At 39.5% G+C, this 15,286-nt stretch overlaps 1 protein-coding gene and 1 long non-coding RNA gene across 6 annotated transcripts; one reads left to right on the top strand and one right to left on the bottom strand.

The window, feature by feature from the left end:
- The first annotated feature begins 564 nt into the window (after positions 1-564).
- Positions 565-13,441, top strand: LOC120900723 (serine/threonine-protein kinase ATR). 5 transcript variants are annotated; one of them, XM_040308111.1, is made up of 3 exons: positions 565-993; positions 1,066-3,781; positions 8,395-13,441. In XM_040308111.1, the coding sequence occupies exons 1-3, from the start codon at positions 725-727 to the stop codon at positions 13,378-13,380; spliced, it is 7,971 nt and encodes a 2,656-aa protein (XP_040164045.1). In that variant the 5' UTR covers positions 565-724; the 3' UTR covers positions 13,381-13,441. The 5 variants fall into 5 exon arrangements, with proteins under 5 accessions (XP_040164045.1, XP_040164046.1, XP_040164047.1 ...); XM_040308112.1 differs by having other exon boundaries at positions 565-770; XM_040308113.1 differs by having other exon boundaries at positions 565-770; positions 1,066-1,253.
- A 350-nt stretch (positions 13,442-13,791) lies between these two features.
- Positions 13,792-14,638, bottom strand: LOC120900728. The gene is made up of 2 exons (XR_005739233.1): positions 14,501-14,638; positions 13,792-14,443 (listed from the first exon to the last, which is right to left on the bottom strand). It is a non-coding gene; the product is annotated as an uncharacterized LOC120900728 (long non-coding RNA).
- Positions 14,639-15,286: the final 648 nt, after the last annotated feature.

A 15,286-nucleotide genomic window follows, 5' to 3' on the forward strand; every position in this document is an offset into this window, starting at 1 on the left:
TAAGAACTCACAAAGTCCAAAATATATTTTTAAAGAATATTTATTCGAAAAAATGGGGTACAGTCTTTCCCCGAGTTACGCGAATAATGCGTTCCGGAGACATTCGCGTAACTCGGATTTTTGCGTAAGTCAAATATCACATGTTACAGCAAAAATATACTTTATTTGTCATAATTTTTTATTGAATTTAGTTCATTTATGTAATTTAATACTTATTTGATGCAATTGGTGTAGAAAATTTGGTTATTTATCGGTAATTATTTTTCATTTGACAATTGATGGCGAAAATTGTACTGATTTGACATCTGAACTGTCAAAAATAAAAATTCGCGTAACTCGAATTCGCGTAACTCGAGTGTCGCGTAACTCGGGGAAAGACTGTAGATAAATTATATGAACAAATTTAATTAATGTAAACAAAGTTTGAATCCTGGGGACCTTACGTCAAGTGACGAATTGTCAAAATGCACTAGAGTCCACCACCTGATATTTTTAAATCCACCTTGATTTTGTTACCTCCGTGGCCACGCGCTATATAATGCTTGCTGCAGCGCGGCAAAACAAATGTCATTTATGGTTGATACATTATAATAAGAGTTGTAAGTTTCGAGCATTTTCTACTGTCTAATTCAATACACACTAGTAATCGGTTGGTCCTGTTCAACGGTTGTTGTTAAAGTAAATCTTTGTGAGGATTATTCCGTACCTATCGATTGGAGTCATCATGAAAATAATGCATGAAAAGTTAAGTGCTATAGAAGACACGGAAAGTATGTGGAAAACATTGATTATTACTTTTACGGACATTGTACACGATCATGAACCGCATCTTGAAAAAATTCTGAGCATGATCCGTACCGATATTACGTACGATGATCCTGGTCTTTTTCCGAAAACATTATTAAATGAAGAAGAAAGACATAGGTGCAGATGCTCGAATTACTGGCTTACATATCAAATTCTCAGAATAGCATCATTAGAAACTTATGAAAGGTAAAATAAAAATGTTAAGTATTTTTATCGCTCTACAGAGTTAATTTTTGTTTTCCTTGTTCACTCTTGCAGCATTTCAGAAAGTTATACCAGTTTACAAAAGGAAATTATCAAAGCTTCTTACATAAAACAACGATGGCTGGCTCTGGATACATTTAGAGAGTTCATTAAGCTATTGAACCAGATGAATGATTTTAAAAAAGGGTGCCCGGAAGCAATTACTACTTTTTATGATGCATTTCAGAACGTCACAGCACAAGGCAAGCAGTATTTTTGTGAAAAAATTGAAATTAAGTCCATGGCACGTTGCCGATTGATTCGTTTGCATTGCCTCCATACCTTAAGCGAAGCCATTTCATTGTTGACAAATCAACAAGATGTCGAATCCATCAAAGTTGTAAAAGAAATAACCTGCTCAGTTCTGAAAACATTATCAGTGGGCAACATCGAGGAGAAAAGAATTTCTATTATTTTTTTCCAAAACTATTTCAAACATGTTGTCCAGGAGCGTAGTGGCAGTTATCCTTTATATAATATGTTCAACATGATAAATCTACTTGTTGTTTTGCTAATGGGATATGATACGTGGCATTCGGCGATGCTTATGAATCGGCGAGAAGTAGAATATTTTGTGGATACATCAACGGAACTATTCAGTACACATCAGAGTGCCCATCAGTCTTGGCCAGTAGTTCCAAGAAAATGGGTTGATAAAATATTAACAGAGCTACTATGTACAATTTTGCAACCAGAACAGAAAGTAACGAATCTCGAAAAGCGACACCAAGATAAATTGAATCAGACATTAATGGCACTCTTGCAGAAGCTGAAACCCGAACTAATGCATACTGGTTATGTTTCCGAATCCATCAACTGGTTTGGAGCAAGTATGAAGCTTGATGATCATTTAGTAACTCAAATTGTCAAACAGATAAATAATGCGCGATACAATTCAGTCAATAAAAAACAGCCGATATCAGTGCACTTGGAGAGCGCAGTTTGGGCCATATTTCTAGTAAACATAAACAAAAACAGCAAGTTACTAAAACGCGCCTTAAATATGGCAAACAAAATGGATTTTAAATTACATGTGCAGGTGCCATTTTGCAGCGAAGGAGATACTGAATTAAAAAATCAACAATTCTTTTTTTTCGAATCGAAATTATGGCTCCTCCAAGTACCGCCACTGGTTGAATTGTTCGGCTCAAGGCAAATGGATTTAATAAACGCGGTCGTTAGTGTCATTCTTGTTAACGATTGTTTGCTTCTGAATCAACATCAGCAGCGCAACCTCTTCCAAATTCTGTTTGCGCCTTTTGAGGCGAACAACTGGAATGGTGATGTAAACCAACGATATTCCTGGGATACGCAAATGGATAATGAACTTTGTCAACACGCATTAGAACAATTGTGCAAATTAAGAACTAACAATCTGCACTCCGAAGTAATAAGCTGCTGTATTAAAAAAAAGTTAACGTCACTATTAACTTTCATTGCTAAAACTGAACATGGTAACGCTATTAAACAAACACTCGTACACTCTTTCCAACAGTTGATATTGTCATCAAAAATCAATTTATTTGATTTGTTTGAAAACGTCCTTGTGCCACTGCTGTCAACCATTAATGGTGATGCAGCACTGGCTGATATAGTTGGAGTGTTTAGTTTGTTCTGCTGCCTTCGTTCGGATTGCATAGCCAGTTTTCGTGTATTCCAGATTTCGGAAACAAAACGTAGTTTTCAATGCCGGGAATGTAATAACCGAACGGTTTCTACAACGCATGTGGAAGATTACTACATAAAAACATCTTCTGAACAGTTAATGGCACAAGGCAAGTCTATTAACATAGATTCCCATTTGCGGGCCTTTCTGTTGAAAATATCGCACACGAATGAAGAAACAACTTTGCTAGCTATGACCAATTTCCTGCCCTGCGCTTTAAAACACTTGCCCTTGTTTATGATCGATGGAGAAATAGAATCCTGCTGGATACGTTTATTTGGAAGTAATACATCTAAGGTTGGTCAACAACTTACTGAGCACATTTATGCTATTTTGCAAATTCTATCAGCATGCTTAGTCAATAAACCGGGACGATATGAAAATTTAATAACCAGTATGATGGAACAGTTATTGTCGGCTTCAAGGATGTGCATCATGACGAAAACAACATATGCCGAACAAATAATCGTAGTACGAATGGTTGCAGAATTTGGAAATGCCAATTCCCATATAGCATTGCGTTGGAAATTGATAAACGTCAAGGAAACACTATTCCATTGTGTGCGTATTATGATCTATTTACTGATGCATCCCGAATCTCATGTAACTCATGAAGCATCGATTTTCATCACGGAAATGTGTGCACGACAAGACATTAGTCCTAACAAAGTTCTTTCCTGGTATCGTCACGACATTATTAAGCTAATGATGAGCATTGCCGTAAGCAATTATATATTGGCAGGAATTACACTGCACCAGTCGATAAGCATAGTGAGTTACACATTTGAAAGTAGAGATCCAGTGGATTTCGTTGGAAAGCATTATAAAACAATAATGGCAATGTTGTTGCCTTGGTGTCTTCGATCCTCAAAATGCGAGTATCTACTACGAGAAATAGCTGTTATCGTGCGAAAAGATTTGGTGGCACTATTATCCACGTCTTTCCTGACAATCTATACTTACTTGTTTATCAGCGAATCTGTTGAAGTAACCAACAAAAGTATCGAGTACATCATGAGAATTACTGGTAATAGTTTTTTTCATTTGCTTCATTCTGACATCAAGGTAAGAAATGTATGATTTGTTTCATAACTAATTTATCTTAATGAAAATTTTAAATACATTTTGAACTATTAGTGGCATAATTTACTATTATCATATTCTTAGTTGAGTAATATGCCAATTTTTGCATACCACAAAGTTATTGCATACTGCGTATAAATTGTTGCTTTTCCAAATATTTATTAAACATCAAGATTGATGTTTAAGCTAGCAGTTTCCTTAAATATTGAGCAATTGTACCATATATTCTAAAATTTCATTTATTTTTAGAGCAATTTTTTGTTTTTTCAAACACAAATTAAAATATTACAACTTTTTTCGATCAAAACAAAGATTTCGTATCTAAGAATTGTACATCACGAAATAAGATTTTTTTTGGCCCTATGAACCTCTTTTAGGGCCGTATATTTTTATTGATATCAAACAAAAAAAGTTGATTTAAGTTAAACGTAAAAATAAAACGCCAGACGTTACGATTTGTTACATGGGAGAGAGATTAAGTCAAACTTTTGGCACGTAAGGGCCGTGTCTGTGCTTTATCGCATGCGATTTTATCGCACCTGCTGTCAAACGCTTTTTCGATTCATGTTGCGATTATTTGATGATTTTAATAGTTTAACGATTATGAAAAAAATAGTTTGAGGTTGTTCCTTTAAAACATCACACAATTAGTTTAACAGATATCGTCGGATGCGGCGTCCGACGAAATCAATTTGTTTTTATTCTGTCAAATTCCATTTCAAATTTTGACAGGCCTTCATAAAATCGCATCCGATGGAGCACAGACACGGGCTTAAGGGCTGGGTGTATGAAATTGTTGCGGAAACATTTGTTGCCAAATCGTATGGACGAACCCAACCGGCATTATCGCACATTTTTTATGTGTATTGATCATTTTTCTCATTCTAACATTCAGAAAAATTTTCGCTCTGCTTCGCTCTTCTGGGTGTTCGTCATTTTTTTTCTTACGTCGTCTTGGCTGTGTCACATAGTGTTGGGAGATTCAGGAATCGGAAGATTCGATGATTCAATCCCTAGAAATTCGAACGGATCGGATCCCAGATTTTTTGGTCCAAATGTATTAATATCCAATCGGGCGATACCAATAAATTAAGGAAACGAACCCAAAAAATTGTGGCATACGATAAATAAAACGTGAGACGAGCCCAAACATTTATGGGAACTGACCAATAAATCGTGGGAAACCCTGTAAAGGTCCGCGTATCTCAGGAACCTGTACTAATTATGATGTAAGTACTGAAAAGATAAATAATTTGGAGTAAAACAAAATGACCTCTTATTCCAGCTTGAACTCATCAAAGGAAAGAAACCCCCCCCCCTTGCAAACTAGAATAAAACGCTATGCCACTTTAGGATTGGGATTCAAAGATACGAATCCCATCCAGCATTGGGATTCGACGATTGGAATCCCTTCTGAGATTCATTTTTCCCATCACTAGTGTCATATCAATGATTCGCATGTTTCATTTAGCTCATCACTTTCCATCGTTGGAAAGCAACTCTTGCGTCTCGCTTTTCTGGGACTTGTCCAATTTCGCTTGCTACACCATTCATTCACGCAAGCGGTCTCCTCTCGTCCGCTCTTTGTATCTTTGTGTAGCCACTAGTGATGGCCAAAAACGGCTCCGAAGCCGGAACCGACTCCGACCGGCTCCGACCGGCCCCAGACAATTTCGGAGCCGGCTCCGCACCCACGGCTCCGGAACTGCCTCGCACCAACGGCTCTAGAGCCGGCTCAGCTCCAACGGCTCCGGAGCTGGTTTTAATACAAGGGACCAAACAAACTTTTTGAATGAAGTTTCAATCGAGGAAATCGGTAAATAGCGGAGTAGGTCATGTTTAAAGGAACTTATAAAAAAATCGACATGTTTTGAATATTGTTAAGGCGAGACCAAATAATACTTCACAACGTCATGCATGTCAATACTGCAATCACATCGTGTGTCAGCTTCCGTGCGAGAAGATATATTCGTTTTTTTATTACACTATCATACAATGCTGTCTCTATCGAACCGTTAGTCCGGAGCCGTTGATTTGTTGCCGGCTCTGGAGCGGTGAAGCCGGCAGGGATATTACGGTGTTGAATACCGCCTATAAAATATTCTCCCTGATCCTTCAGGTTCGCCTTGTCCCTCACGTCGAAGAGATAGTCGGAAACTATCAAAGAGGATTCCGAAACGGAAAATCAACCACTGATTAGATCTTCACTATGCTGCAGATCTTGGAGAAGATGGCTGAATACAGACACGATACATACCATGTTTTCATTGATTTCAAAGCCGCATATGATAGCATAGCCAGGGTAAAACTGTATGACGCTATGAGCTCTTTTGGAATCCCGGCCAAACTGATAAGGCTAGTTAGAATGACTATGACCAACGTCACATGCCAGGTAAGGGTGGATGGAAAACTCTCAGGAGCCTTTGCTACCACCAAGGGTCGGCGCCAGGGGGACGGGCTTGCCTGTCTCCTATTCAACCTGGCGCTAGAGAGGGCCATCCGCGACTCGAGGATGGAGACTACGGTAACCATCTTCTATAAGTCAACCCAGATCCTGGTATACGCTGATGATATAGACATCATTGGTCTGCGGCTCTCCTATGTAGCAGAAGCCTACCAAGGGATCGAGCAGGCGGCAGAGAACCTCGGATTGCAGATAAACGAGGCAAAGACCAAACTGATGGTGGCAACATCAGCGAGCCTACCAATAAATAATCCGAATCTACGTAGGCGTGACGTGCAGATAGGTGAACGCACTTTTGAAGTCGTCCCACAATTCACCTATCTTGGGTGAAAGGTCAGCAACGACAATAGCATGGAAGCTGAGTTGTGCGCAAGGATGCTGGCTGCCAACCGGTCATTCTTCTTCTTTGGCACAACAATCGTTGTCGGTCAAGGCCTGTCTGCACCCACTAGTGAAGTGAGCTTGGCTTTCAGTTACTTATTGTTATCATAGCAGGATAGTCAGTCCTACGTATGGAGGCACGTTCTAATCGGGGCTTGAACCCATGATGGGCATGTTGTTAAGTCGTACGAGTTGATGACTGTACCAGCTGACCGACCCATTATACATCCTGAAAAATCAGTTCACCTCAAAGAACCTGTCGCGACGGTCGAAGCTATTACCTATATAGTACCGGTACTCACATACGCCTCTGAGACATGGACATCGTCCAAATCTGACGAAACCCTTTTTGACGCGTTCTAGAGGTATATGCTAAGAAGGATACTTGGCTCAGTATGTGTGTAACGACAATGGAGAAGCCGTTAAAACGATGAACTACACGAGATGTACGGCGACCGCACTGTCATACAGCGTATCAAGCTCGCCAGGTTCCGATGGGTTGGCCATGTTGTACGCATGGAAACGGACGATCTAGTCCTAGTAAAGTCTTGTGATGGAAAAAATAAAGTTTTCGTCGGATTCGATTTCGGCTCGCTCAGAAGTTTTCTGAATTCGATTCCAGATAGTAAGTCCCGCATCAGTTTTCGGAATCGGCTCCGGCATTGTCTCCGTAATCATAATCGCTTCCGGAATCAGTTCCGGAATCGAAATCGACACCGGAATCGAAATCAGGAATTGGCTTCGAAATTGGAGACTGTTTCGCTATCTGAATAGGAATAGTCGTTTGGATCCAATAATTCTACGTATTGACAGCCGCAAATAATCCATTCTCATGGTGATTCTCGGACTGATTTCGCTTCTGGAACTTCTAATTTCAATTCAAGAACTGATTCTCAATCCGGGGCTAATTCCAATTCTGGAGTCAATTCTGATTCCGTTACCGTAGCAAATTGCGATTCCTATTTCGAAGCCGTTTCCGATTCCGGAGCTGATTCCGATCCGGAATCGGCTACAGAATCGGAATCGATTCCAGCATCGGAATCGGCTCCGGAATAGATTCCGAACACGGAATTGGAACTTGGTAGGTCCGATTCCGAGCTCCCACCACCCATACTTCTGAGGCAAGCCAACACCGCAAAGCGGGTGTCGGGTGCCGGATAAGTAAGTAATTCTTATAACATTTTATAGCGTAAAAATGTATGTGCAAAAATAATAAAAAAAAGTGTTATCCTGGCCCACGACTCTCAATCATTTAGTCAATTTGGCACTTTCCCTAACAAGTTTGCCGACCGCTGAGTAGTCCATTATATGATTCGAAACCCTGTATTGCACAGCTCAAAGCCTCCTATTTTTCACCGTTTTTTTTCATTTTGGACAGTGTTTTGTTTACAAATAGCATTCGGCAGCAGGTGCAGTTTACTACTAATTTTGCAAAATCCGGCTTTAAGCAAGGACAAGCGTGTAATGTAACAGCATTTTCCATTTTCTTAAATAGTTTGAGAAAGTTTGATAGAAAAACATCTATTTCCAGACTGTTTTTTTGTTTATTTCAGTTTGTTGGAAAGTGTTCAATAATGGATATTGAAGTGTGCAATAATAGAATTTTGAATTTGTGTAACTGTGCAACAATTGGATTTTTGAATAGATGTAAATATTAGATGTATTTTTTGGCATTAATCTTCACCCTATTCAGAAGTTCTTTAGAAGTTAACTAAAATGTTTTTTCTTCCATTATCGCTTTTCATTGCAGAGAACAGTATCGGAAGTTTTAATTTACTACCACATCAACCCAGAGTGTGTAATGCACGCATTTCGCAGTTTACTTTCCAAGGATAGTGATAATGACGAGGTATCAACAACTCGAATCGCGGAATATATTGCTGAAAGGTTTTTAGGAGTGCTAGCAAATTTAGAAGCAACACTTGTTAATCCAGACGGAGAGAAGTTTCTCAAGCGATTAGCGCTGCTTAGTCTGGGTGACATTATTCGGTTGCTTGGTGGGGAACACATAACACCATTTCGGTTCAAAGTTATTGCTGTGCTCCGGACAGCTTTAGCTCTTCCAGAAGGATTGGCTTTAGCAAAACATTGCGTTAATACGTGGCGTATTTTTGTATGCACGGTAGATGTGCGACAATTAGGTTCACTTTTAAGTACAATATTCGTTACGTTGGAGCCATTAATTGATACATACAACGAAGATATTGGATACATATTTCGATACCTGGTCATAGAGAACAATAGTCTACTTGGTAATAGTCTCTGTGATCTGTTTTTTATAGAAGATACTAATGTAGCAGAAAATATTAAAAAAATAGTGGCATCGCGTATTCCAAAATACTACGATGAAATAGGAAGTGATCAATTTGTTACCCGCCTTGAAGAACTTATTCGACATAGCAATCATGAAAATTTAAAAGTACGAGCATACGCATTCTCCTATTTATGTAGACTTTGTGAACATGGCCGGGCAGAGCTAAATGAAGCTATTTTGGGGCAACACCAAAGCATAAGCCTTACCATAATAGCTACAATGGTAGAAACGCTGACACGTGGACTTAGTGAACAAGATGTAATACTTCAACAACGAGCAGCAGAGTGTCTTGGAGAGCTAGGAGCTTTGGCTCCCAGTCATTTGCCACCTAATTATGCCCCGACTGGTATAGGTTTCGCATTGAGCATTCATTCCGACTGTTTTGCCATTATCGCCTTGCGAGAACTATGCCGAGCATACCAAAGGCAAAAAGATTCAAAGTTTGTCGATAGTTTTTCACTTGCTATACAGGAAATATTAAACGAACGAGGTGTCTCTCCAGAAGCAGATAAAAAACGAGAAATATGGGAAACCATCCCAGAACGCTTGCGACCAATAATGGAACCTTTACTAACATCATGTTATACTACGGTTTCAAGAGCATCGCAGACAGCAGTTGCACATCCGGTATTTAACAATGTTGGATCAAGTCACGAATGGTGTTACCAATGGGCGTGCCAAATGATAGAAAATATAACCGTTAACTCAACTCGTAACCTTCTACGAGCTTTTAAGCCAAGCTTGCGATGTGATAGAGGAGCTCTTATGTTGATGTTACCTTACGTACTATTACATTCATTACTACTCTGCGAAGGGAATGATAAAAGACAATTTATTGTAGAAGAACTTCATGCCGTTTTCAACGGAGCCATTGCATATTGCGAAAGTTTTTCCACGATTCCTGCTGCCAACCGAGCAAATGACAAAGTAGATATAGAAACTGCATCTGCAAATGGATTGATTGTATGCATGACTCAGGAGCGGCATGATACATCTGGCAAAGAGCTGGCTTTGCAATGCGCTAAATATGCGTTTGGGTTATTTGATTTCCTTGAACGATGGAAAAGACAGTACCTCAAGGATGTTACAACAAAAGATAAAGATCTTCATAATTATCAACATAATTTTGTTGTGGTTAGTACATTCCTAAACAACTTTGATAGCAATCTATTGGCGCAAGTAAATTTTAAATGTCATGAATATGCTAGAGCATTACAATACGTAGAACACAGTTTGAATGGCGAAGATAAAAGTATAAAACTACAAAAAAAGTTATCATTCTTGTGTGAACTTTATTCACACCTCGGAGATACAGACTCGGTAGAAGGTGTTATAGCTTTGAAAGCCACAGAACCAACCCTGCACGAGTTAATTCTATATCATAATGCTACAGGTCGGTTGCAAGAAGCTGTGGCGTGTTACGAGCGGTTATTACAACTAACTAATATCGAGGAACAATATCCAAGCCTAAATTTTTTAAATAGTATGATCGAGTGTTATCTACGGCTTGATCAACCGGAAACAGCATTACTTCTTGCAGAAAGTTTACTGGTTCGATTTCATGACACCGCCCTACAAAAAACTCTTCTGGATATACAGGCAGAACCGCTGTACCGACTAGGAAGATTCGAAGAACTCGAAGAATTGCTACTTCAAAGGCGAGCTGATCAATTGAGTGGAGCCATCGATGGTGAATCACGTCACTGGGGAGTTATTTGTGGTTCGCTTATTATTGAGTTTCGTCAACCGGATTATGCACGATTTTGTTCCGAAATACAACGAGCCCGAATGTATGTGTTTCAGGGTAGCTGTAGCAAACGTTCTAGTTCTCGTTCGTTAGATGAACAGCTGGGCACATACGAAAACCGTTATGATCAGGTGTTAAAATTACATATCATCCAAGAGTTTGCTAAATGTGGACATATAATGCACACTCTGCGCACTCTACAAAAAGGTCAACGTAACGACGAACTTATTACGGCATCCACTGTAATTGTTGACCTTCAGAAGCTTGTAACAAATATGAACGCCAGGCTAGAAGTATTACAACCAAATGCTGCCACAATAGAACCAATCCTCAGCTTGAGGCGTATACTTCTGAAGGAAATGAGGCGCACGATAGACGAAATAAATTGGGAAAAAATCGACGACGACGAAAATGTTAATCGTCTGCGTCATTTGGTTGATCAAACGATCGGACAACTTTGGATGAAAAGTACAGAGTTAGCATCGCGAGCAAATATGTACCAGCAGGCATTATTGTATATTTTACATGCAGAAAGCTATCGTCCTCCTGATCTTTTCATAAAAAATGCTAAATTGCTATGGGATCGACGAGATATAACAGGGGCATTAAAGGTTCTTGAAAGAGGATTGAATGAAATATTGAGCGATGTCCCTGTTTCTTCGGTTGATAATAATCATATAAAAACTACACCCAAAGAGATTCGTTTGATACAAGCAGAAGGTAAGCGTCTTATGGCTACATACAATGCTGAGGCGTCAAATATATCAGCAACACTCAATCGACGTTATTTCAAAGAAGCAGTAGATATGAACCCGGAAAGTGAAGTAGCATTAGTACAACTTGCACAATACGTCGACAAATTGTATAGCTCGTGTCCAGCAGTCGAGCAAAATTCAGCAAATTGCTGGGAAATGCTATTTGAAGTAATGAAGTGTTATGGCAAATCAATGATGTATGGATCAAACTATATTTATCAATCGATGCCACGCGTATTAAGTATCTGGCTTGACTCTACTGCAAACACGATACCAAAATCAAGTGAAGGCACTAGTACTTCCTTCAATATGGCGCGTAAAATCGCACAGTCCATGAATAAATTGGCAAGCAAGTTCAAAGATACATTATCGCCGTATTTTTTCTTTACTGCTTTTTCCCAATTAATAAGTAGAGTTGCTCATCCTTCCCAAGAAACGTTCATAATATTGAAAGCCATAATTGTCAAATTGCTCCTCTATTATCCTCAGCAAACTCTATGGATGATTCTGAGCGTATATAAATCATCTTATACCATCCGGGTACGGCGATGTGTAGAAATATTTAACGATCGTCAGTTGCTGCAAGTAGAGAACATGCAAAAGTTGATAAAAGACTTTAATGGATTGGCTGAACGTCTTATCGAGCTTACCAACAAAGAAATTCCAGGAAATCCAGGAGGCATCAGACATTCAAAACTGGCAAATGTTACAGTTTCTATCTTAGTTAAAGCTTTACCAAAACTGCTGGCTGATAAAAACTTTTCAAATATTTTGATTCCTATTGAAAGATGCATACAACTAGTGCTGAATAAAAATACAGGGATGAATTTCCAACCATACCCTACAAATGCTATATATATTGCTGGAATTTCCGAAGAAGTGACAGTGTTGCATTCTTTGCAAAAACCTAGGAAAATTTCACTCCGAGGCCATAACGGCAAGCTTTATACAATGATGATGAAACCTAAAGATGATCTGCGAAAAGATTTCCGTTTGATGGAGTTTAATGCAGTTGTTAAGCAATATTTATCGCAAGATCCAGATGCAAAATTCCGAAGGTTACACATACGCACATATGCTGTTCTACCATTAAATGAAGAGTGTGGTATTATTGAGTGGATATCTAATCTGAACACATTTCGCGGTATCGTATGCACGTATTACAAACAGCGTGGACTAGGAATGACGGCGAAAGAATTAAGAAATTTTAATTATGAGCGCACAGAACCGCTTGCAAAGAAACGGCACGCCTTTGAAACCATTCTTGTTCCGCGGCATCCACCGTTATTTAGTGAATGGTTTCGAGATTGTTTTCCAAATCCCCATAATTGGTTTCAAGCTCGTTCGTCGTATATAAAAACTACTGCAGTTATTTCGATGGTTGGTTACATATTAGGGCTTGGGGATCGCCATGGCGAAAATATTCTGTTTGATTCTACTAACGGAGATACTGTGCACGTAGATTTTAACTGCTTGTTTAATCGAGGAGAAACATTCACAGTTCCAGAGTTAGTGCCATTTCGCTTGACTCATAATATGGTAGATGCAATGGGACCTCTCGGAGTGGAAGGGCTTTATCGGCGATGCTGTGAAATTGTTTTACGAATTCTTCAAACCCATGCATCAACATTCATGTCTGTATTGAAGCCTTTTGTTTACGATCCCATGGTGTCGTGGAGCAAGATCACGTTTGCTCAAGGGGAATCAAGCCAAAGGGATAGCTATTTAGAACGAACCGATCCCCAAGCCATGCACAATGTGTTAAACATTGAAGAAAGACTAAAAGGCTATGTAAAAGTTAATGGTAAATTGTCACATAATCCACTATCCATTGAAGGGCAAGTAAACCACTTGATTAAGGAGGCCACAGACATAGACAATCTAGCACAAATGTACATTGGTTGGTCTGGATACACATAACAAACAACAGCTATGAAAATCATTTAAAATAAATCGAATACATATGTCTTTTCTGTACTAATAACGATGCGTTTTCTATTTTAATCCAACTAGTTGAAATTTCAATCGGTCAGTGGAGTAGAGTATTCCCCGGTACCAACCCCGGTACGAAAATCCATGCGATTTTGGCTCTAAAGAATTGATTAAATAGCGCCCGATTAGAGGATCCGTATCCGGAACCAAAATCCATATGATTTCGGTCTCATCGGGCTCTATCTGGGCGCCGATTAAAAGAATCTCTTAGAAGCTCCAATCGGGCTGAATGCAAGAAACGTCGCGGCGACGCGATAAATGTTGCATGCATGTGTACTACATTTTATGAGCCTCCCTCGCTTTCTTTCTGATTGCAATGAGTTCAGACACTCTTAGAAATACGTTTAACATATTTTCTTTTATTTTTCACGTTTAATTTCCTAAGCACATTCTCTTATATACACACAAACACACCCTCTCCTCCCCCCTTGGTATTTGTCGAAGGGTTTTTTCTCTTTGAAAAATAAAAAAAAACACGCACTCAAGATAGTGCGATAGTGCAAGATAGTACTCCCGCGGGATAGTGCGAAACGGTAAAGAAAAATTACACGCACACACTCACATACCGCAATCCCCCCTTCTCCCCAAGTAGCAAAGCCGAAGTTGTTGAGAGATTGTGCTATGTGCCAAAGCGAGAGGCTCTGTCTTCTCTCTCGCTAGATTTTGGACGGCAGACCGCCGCCCGTGTAGAGGTGTGTGCGTGTGACGAAAATTATGGATGAAATATTGGGGAAGCGGAGTTAGAAGTCTTTCGTTCGTCACACACACATGCAGTTATCAGGGGATTTCGCTGGACCGAGTCTACCCATCTCTCTCGATATACCACAATTTTTCTGCTGTCGCGCTCATCCGTGGTAGGCATCCTCAGTCTGTCCAAAACTTTCCCTGTGGAAGGATGTACTGAAGTGAGGTGCGATTTTTTGTGCGACGGACTTTACTCGTCTACGTTTTGTGCTGTGTTCCTTCATCTTCAGTTATGGATTGATGTATCCTAGAAAATGAGAAAATGAGGTAAGTTTCTTGCTCACATGTGTGCTTGTGCATGTACATTCAATTAACCCATGACGTCTAAAAAGTTACAGGTGTGTGCGCTATTTTTCAATGACTACCTCCCAAAGGAACAAAAGTAGAATGCTTGGAGCAAAATAATCGTTTGTCTCCCTCTATCCCCTACACCGCGCTTGCTTGCACTCATGCGCGAGCGCTCGAGTATTGTAGCATGCACATGCACATGCCCGCACGACAAAATCGAGCAGTTTTGTAGCTCGGATTTTCGATCGCTTTCCACCAAAAGCGATCGAAAAAGCGAGCAGAAATGTCTGGGAAAACGCTTGGATTCCGATCGAAGAAATATATCTATCCAAAAATTTCAGCGCTGAAAATTTCGAAATATTTCATTTATAAATTTGCAACAATTTTGAATACGAAATATTTCACAGCCATGCGCTGTGAAATATGTTTGCAGTTTGAGTTTGAGAAGTTTTCGATCGCTTTGCGCAGCGGGTGCTATACTGTTTTCAATCAGTTCACACACATTTCTTATTACACTTAATAAACACAAAATTGTCAACACAACACAACACACAAAAAGACCAATTTCCAACCACTCAAGATATCAACATAACCCAAACCACATAAATAACCTTACGTCAGGAATTGTAAGTCAGCAGAAAAACCCTTATCCAAAAACACTTAAAAAACACACAAGCGACACACAACCCCGGAGGTGCAAAAAAACCTTACCCAGCACAAAACGCTTCAAGTGGGTAAAGCGTAAAAACACAGCATTGCATAATGGCAACCAACAGTTAATAAATAATGAAATAGGAGACAC

This window comes from Anopheles arabiensis, chromosome 3 (assembly GCF_016920715.1).
Source record: "Anopheles arabiensis isolate DONGOLA chromosome 3, AaraD3, whole genome shotgun sequence".
NCBI lineage: Eukaryota > Metazoa > Arthropoda > Insecta > Diptera > Culicidae > Anopheles > Anopheles arabiensis.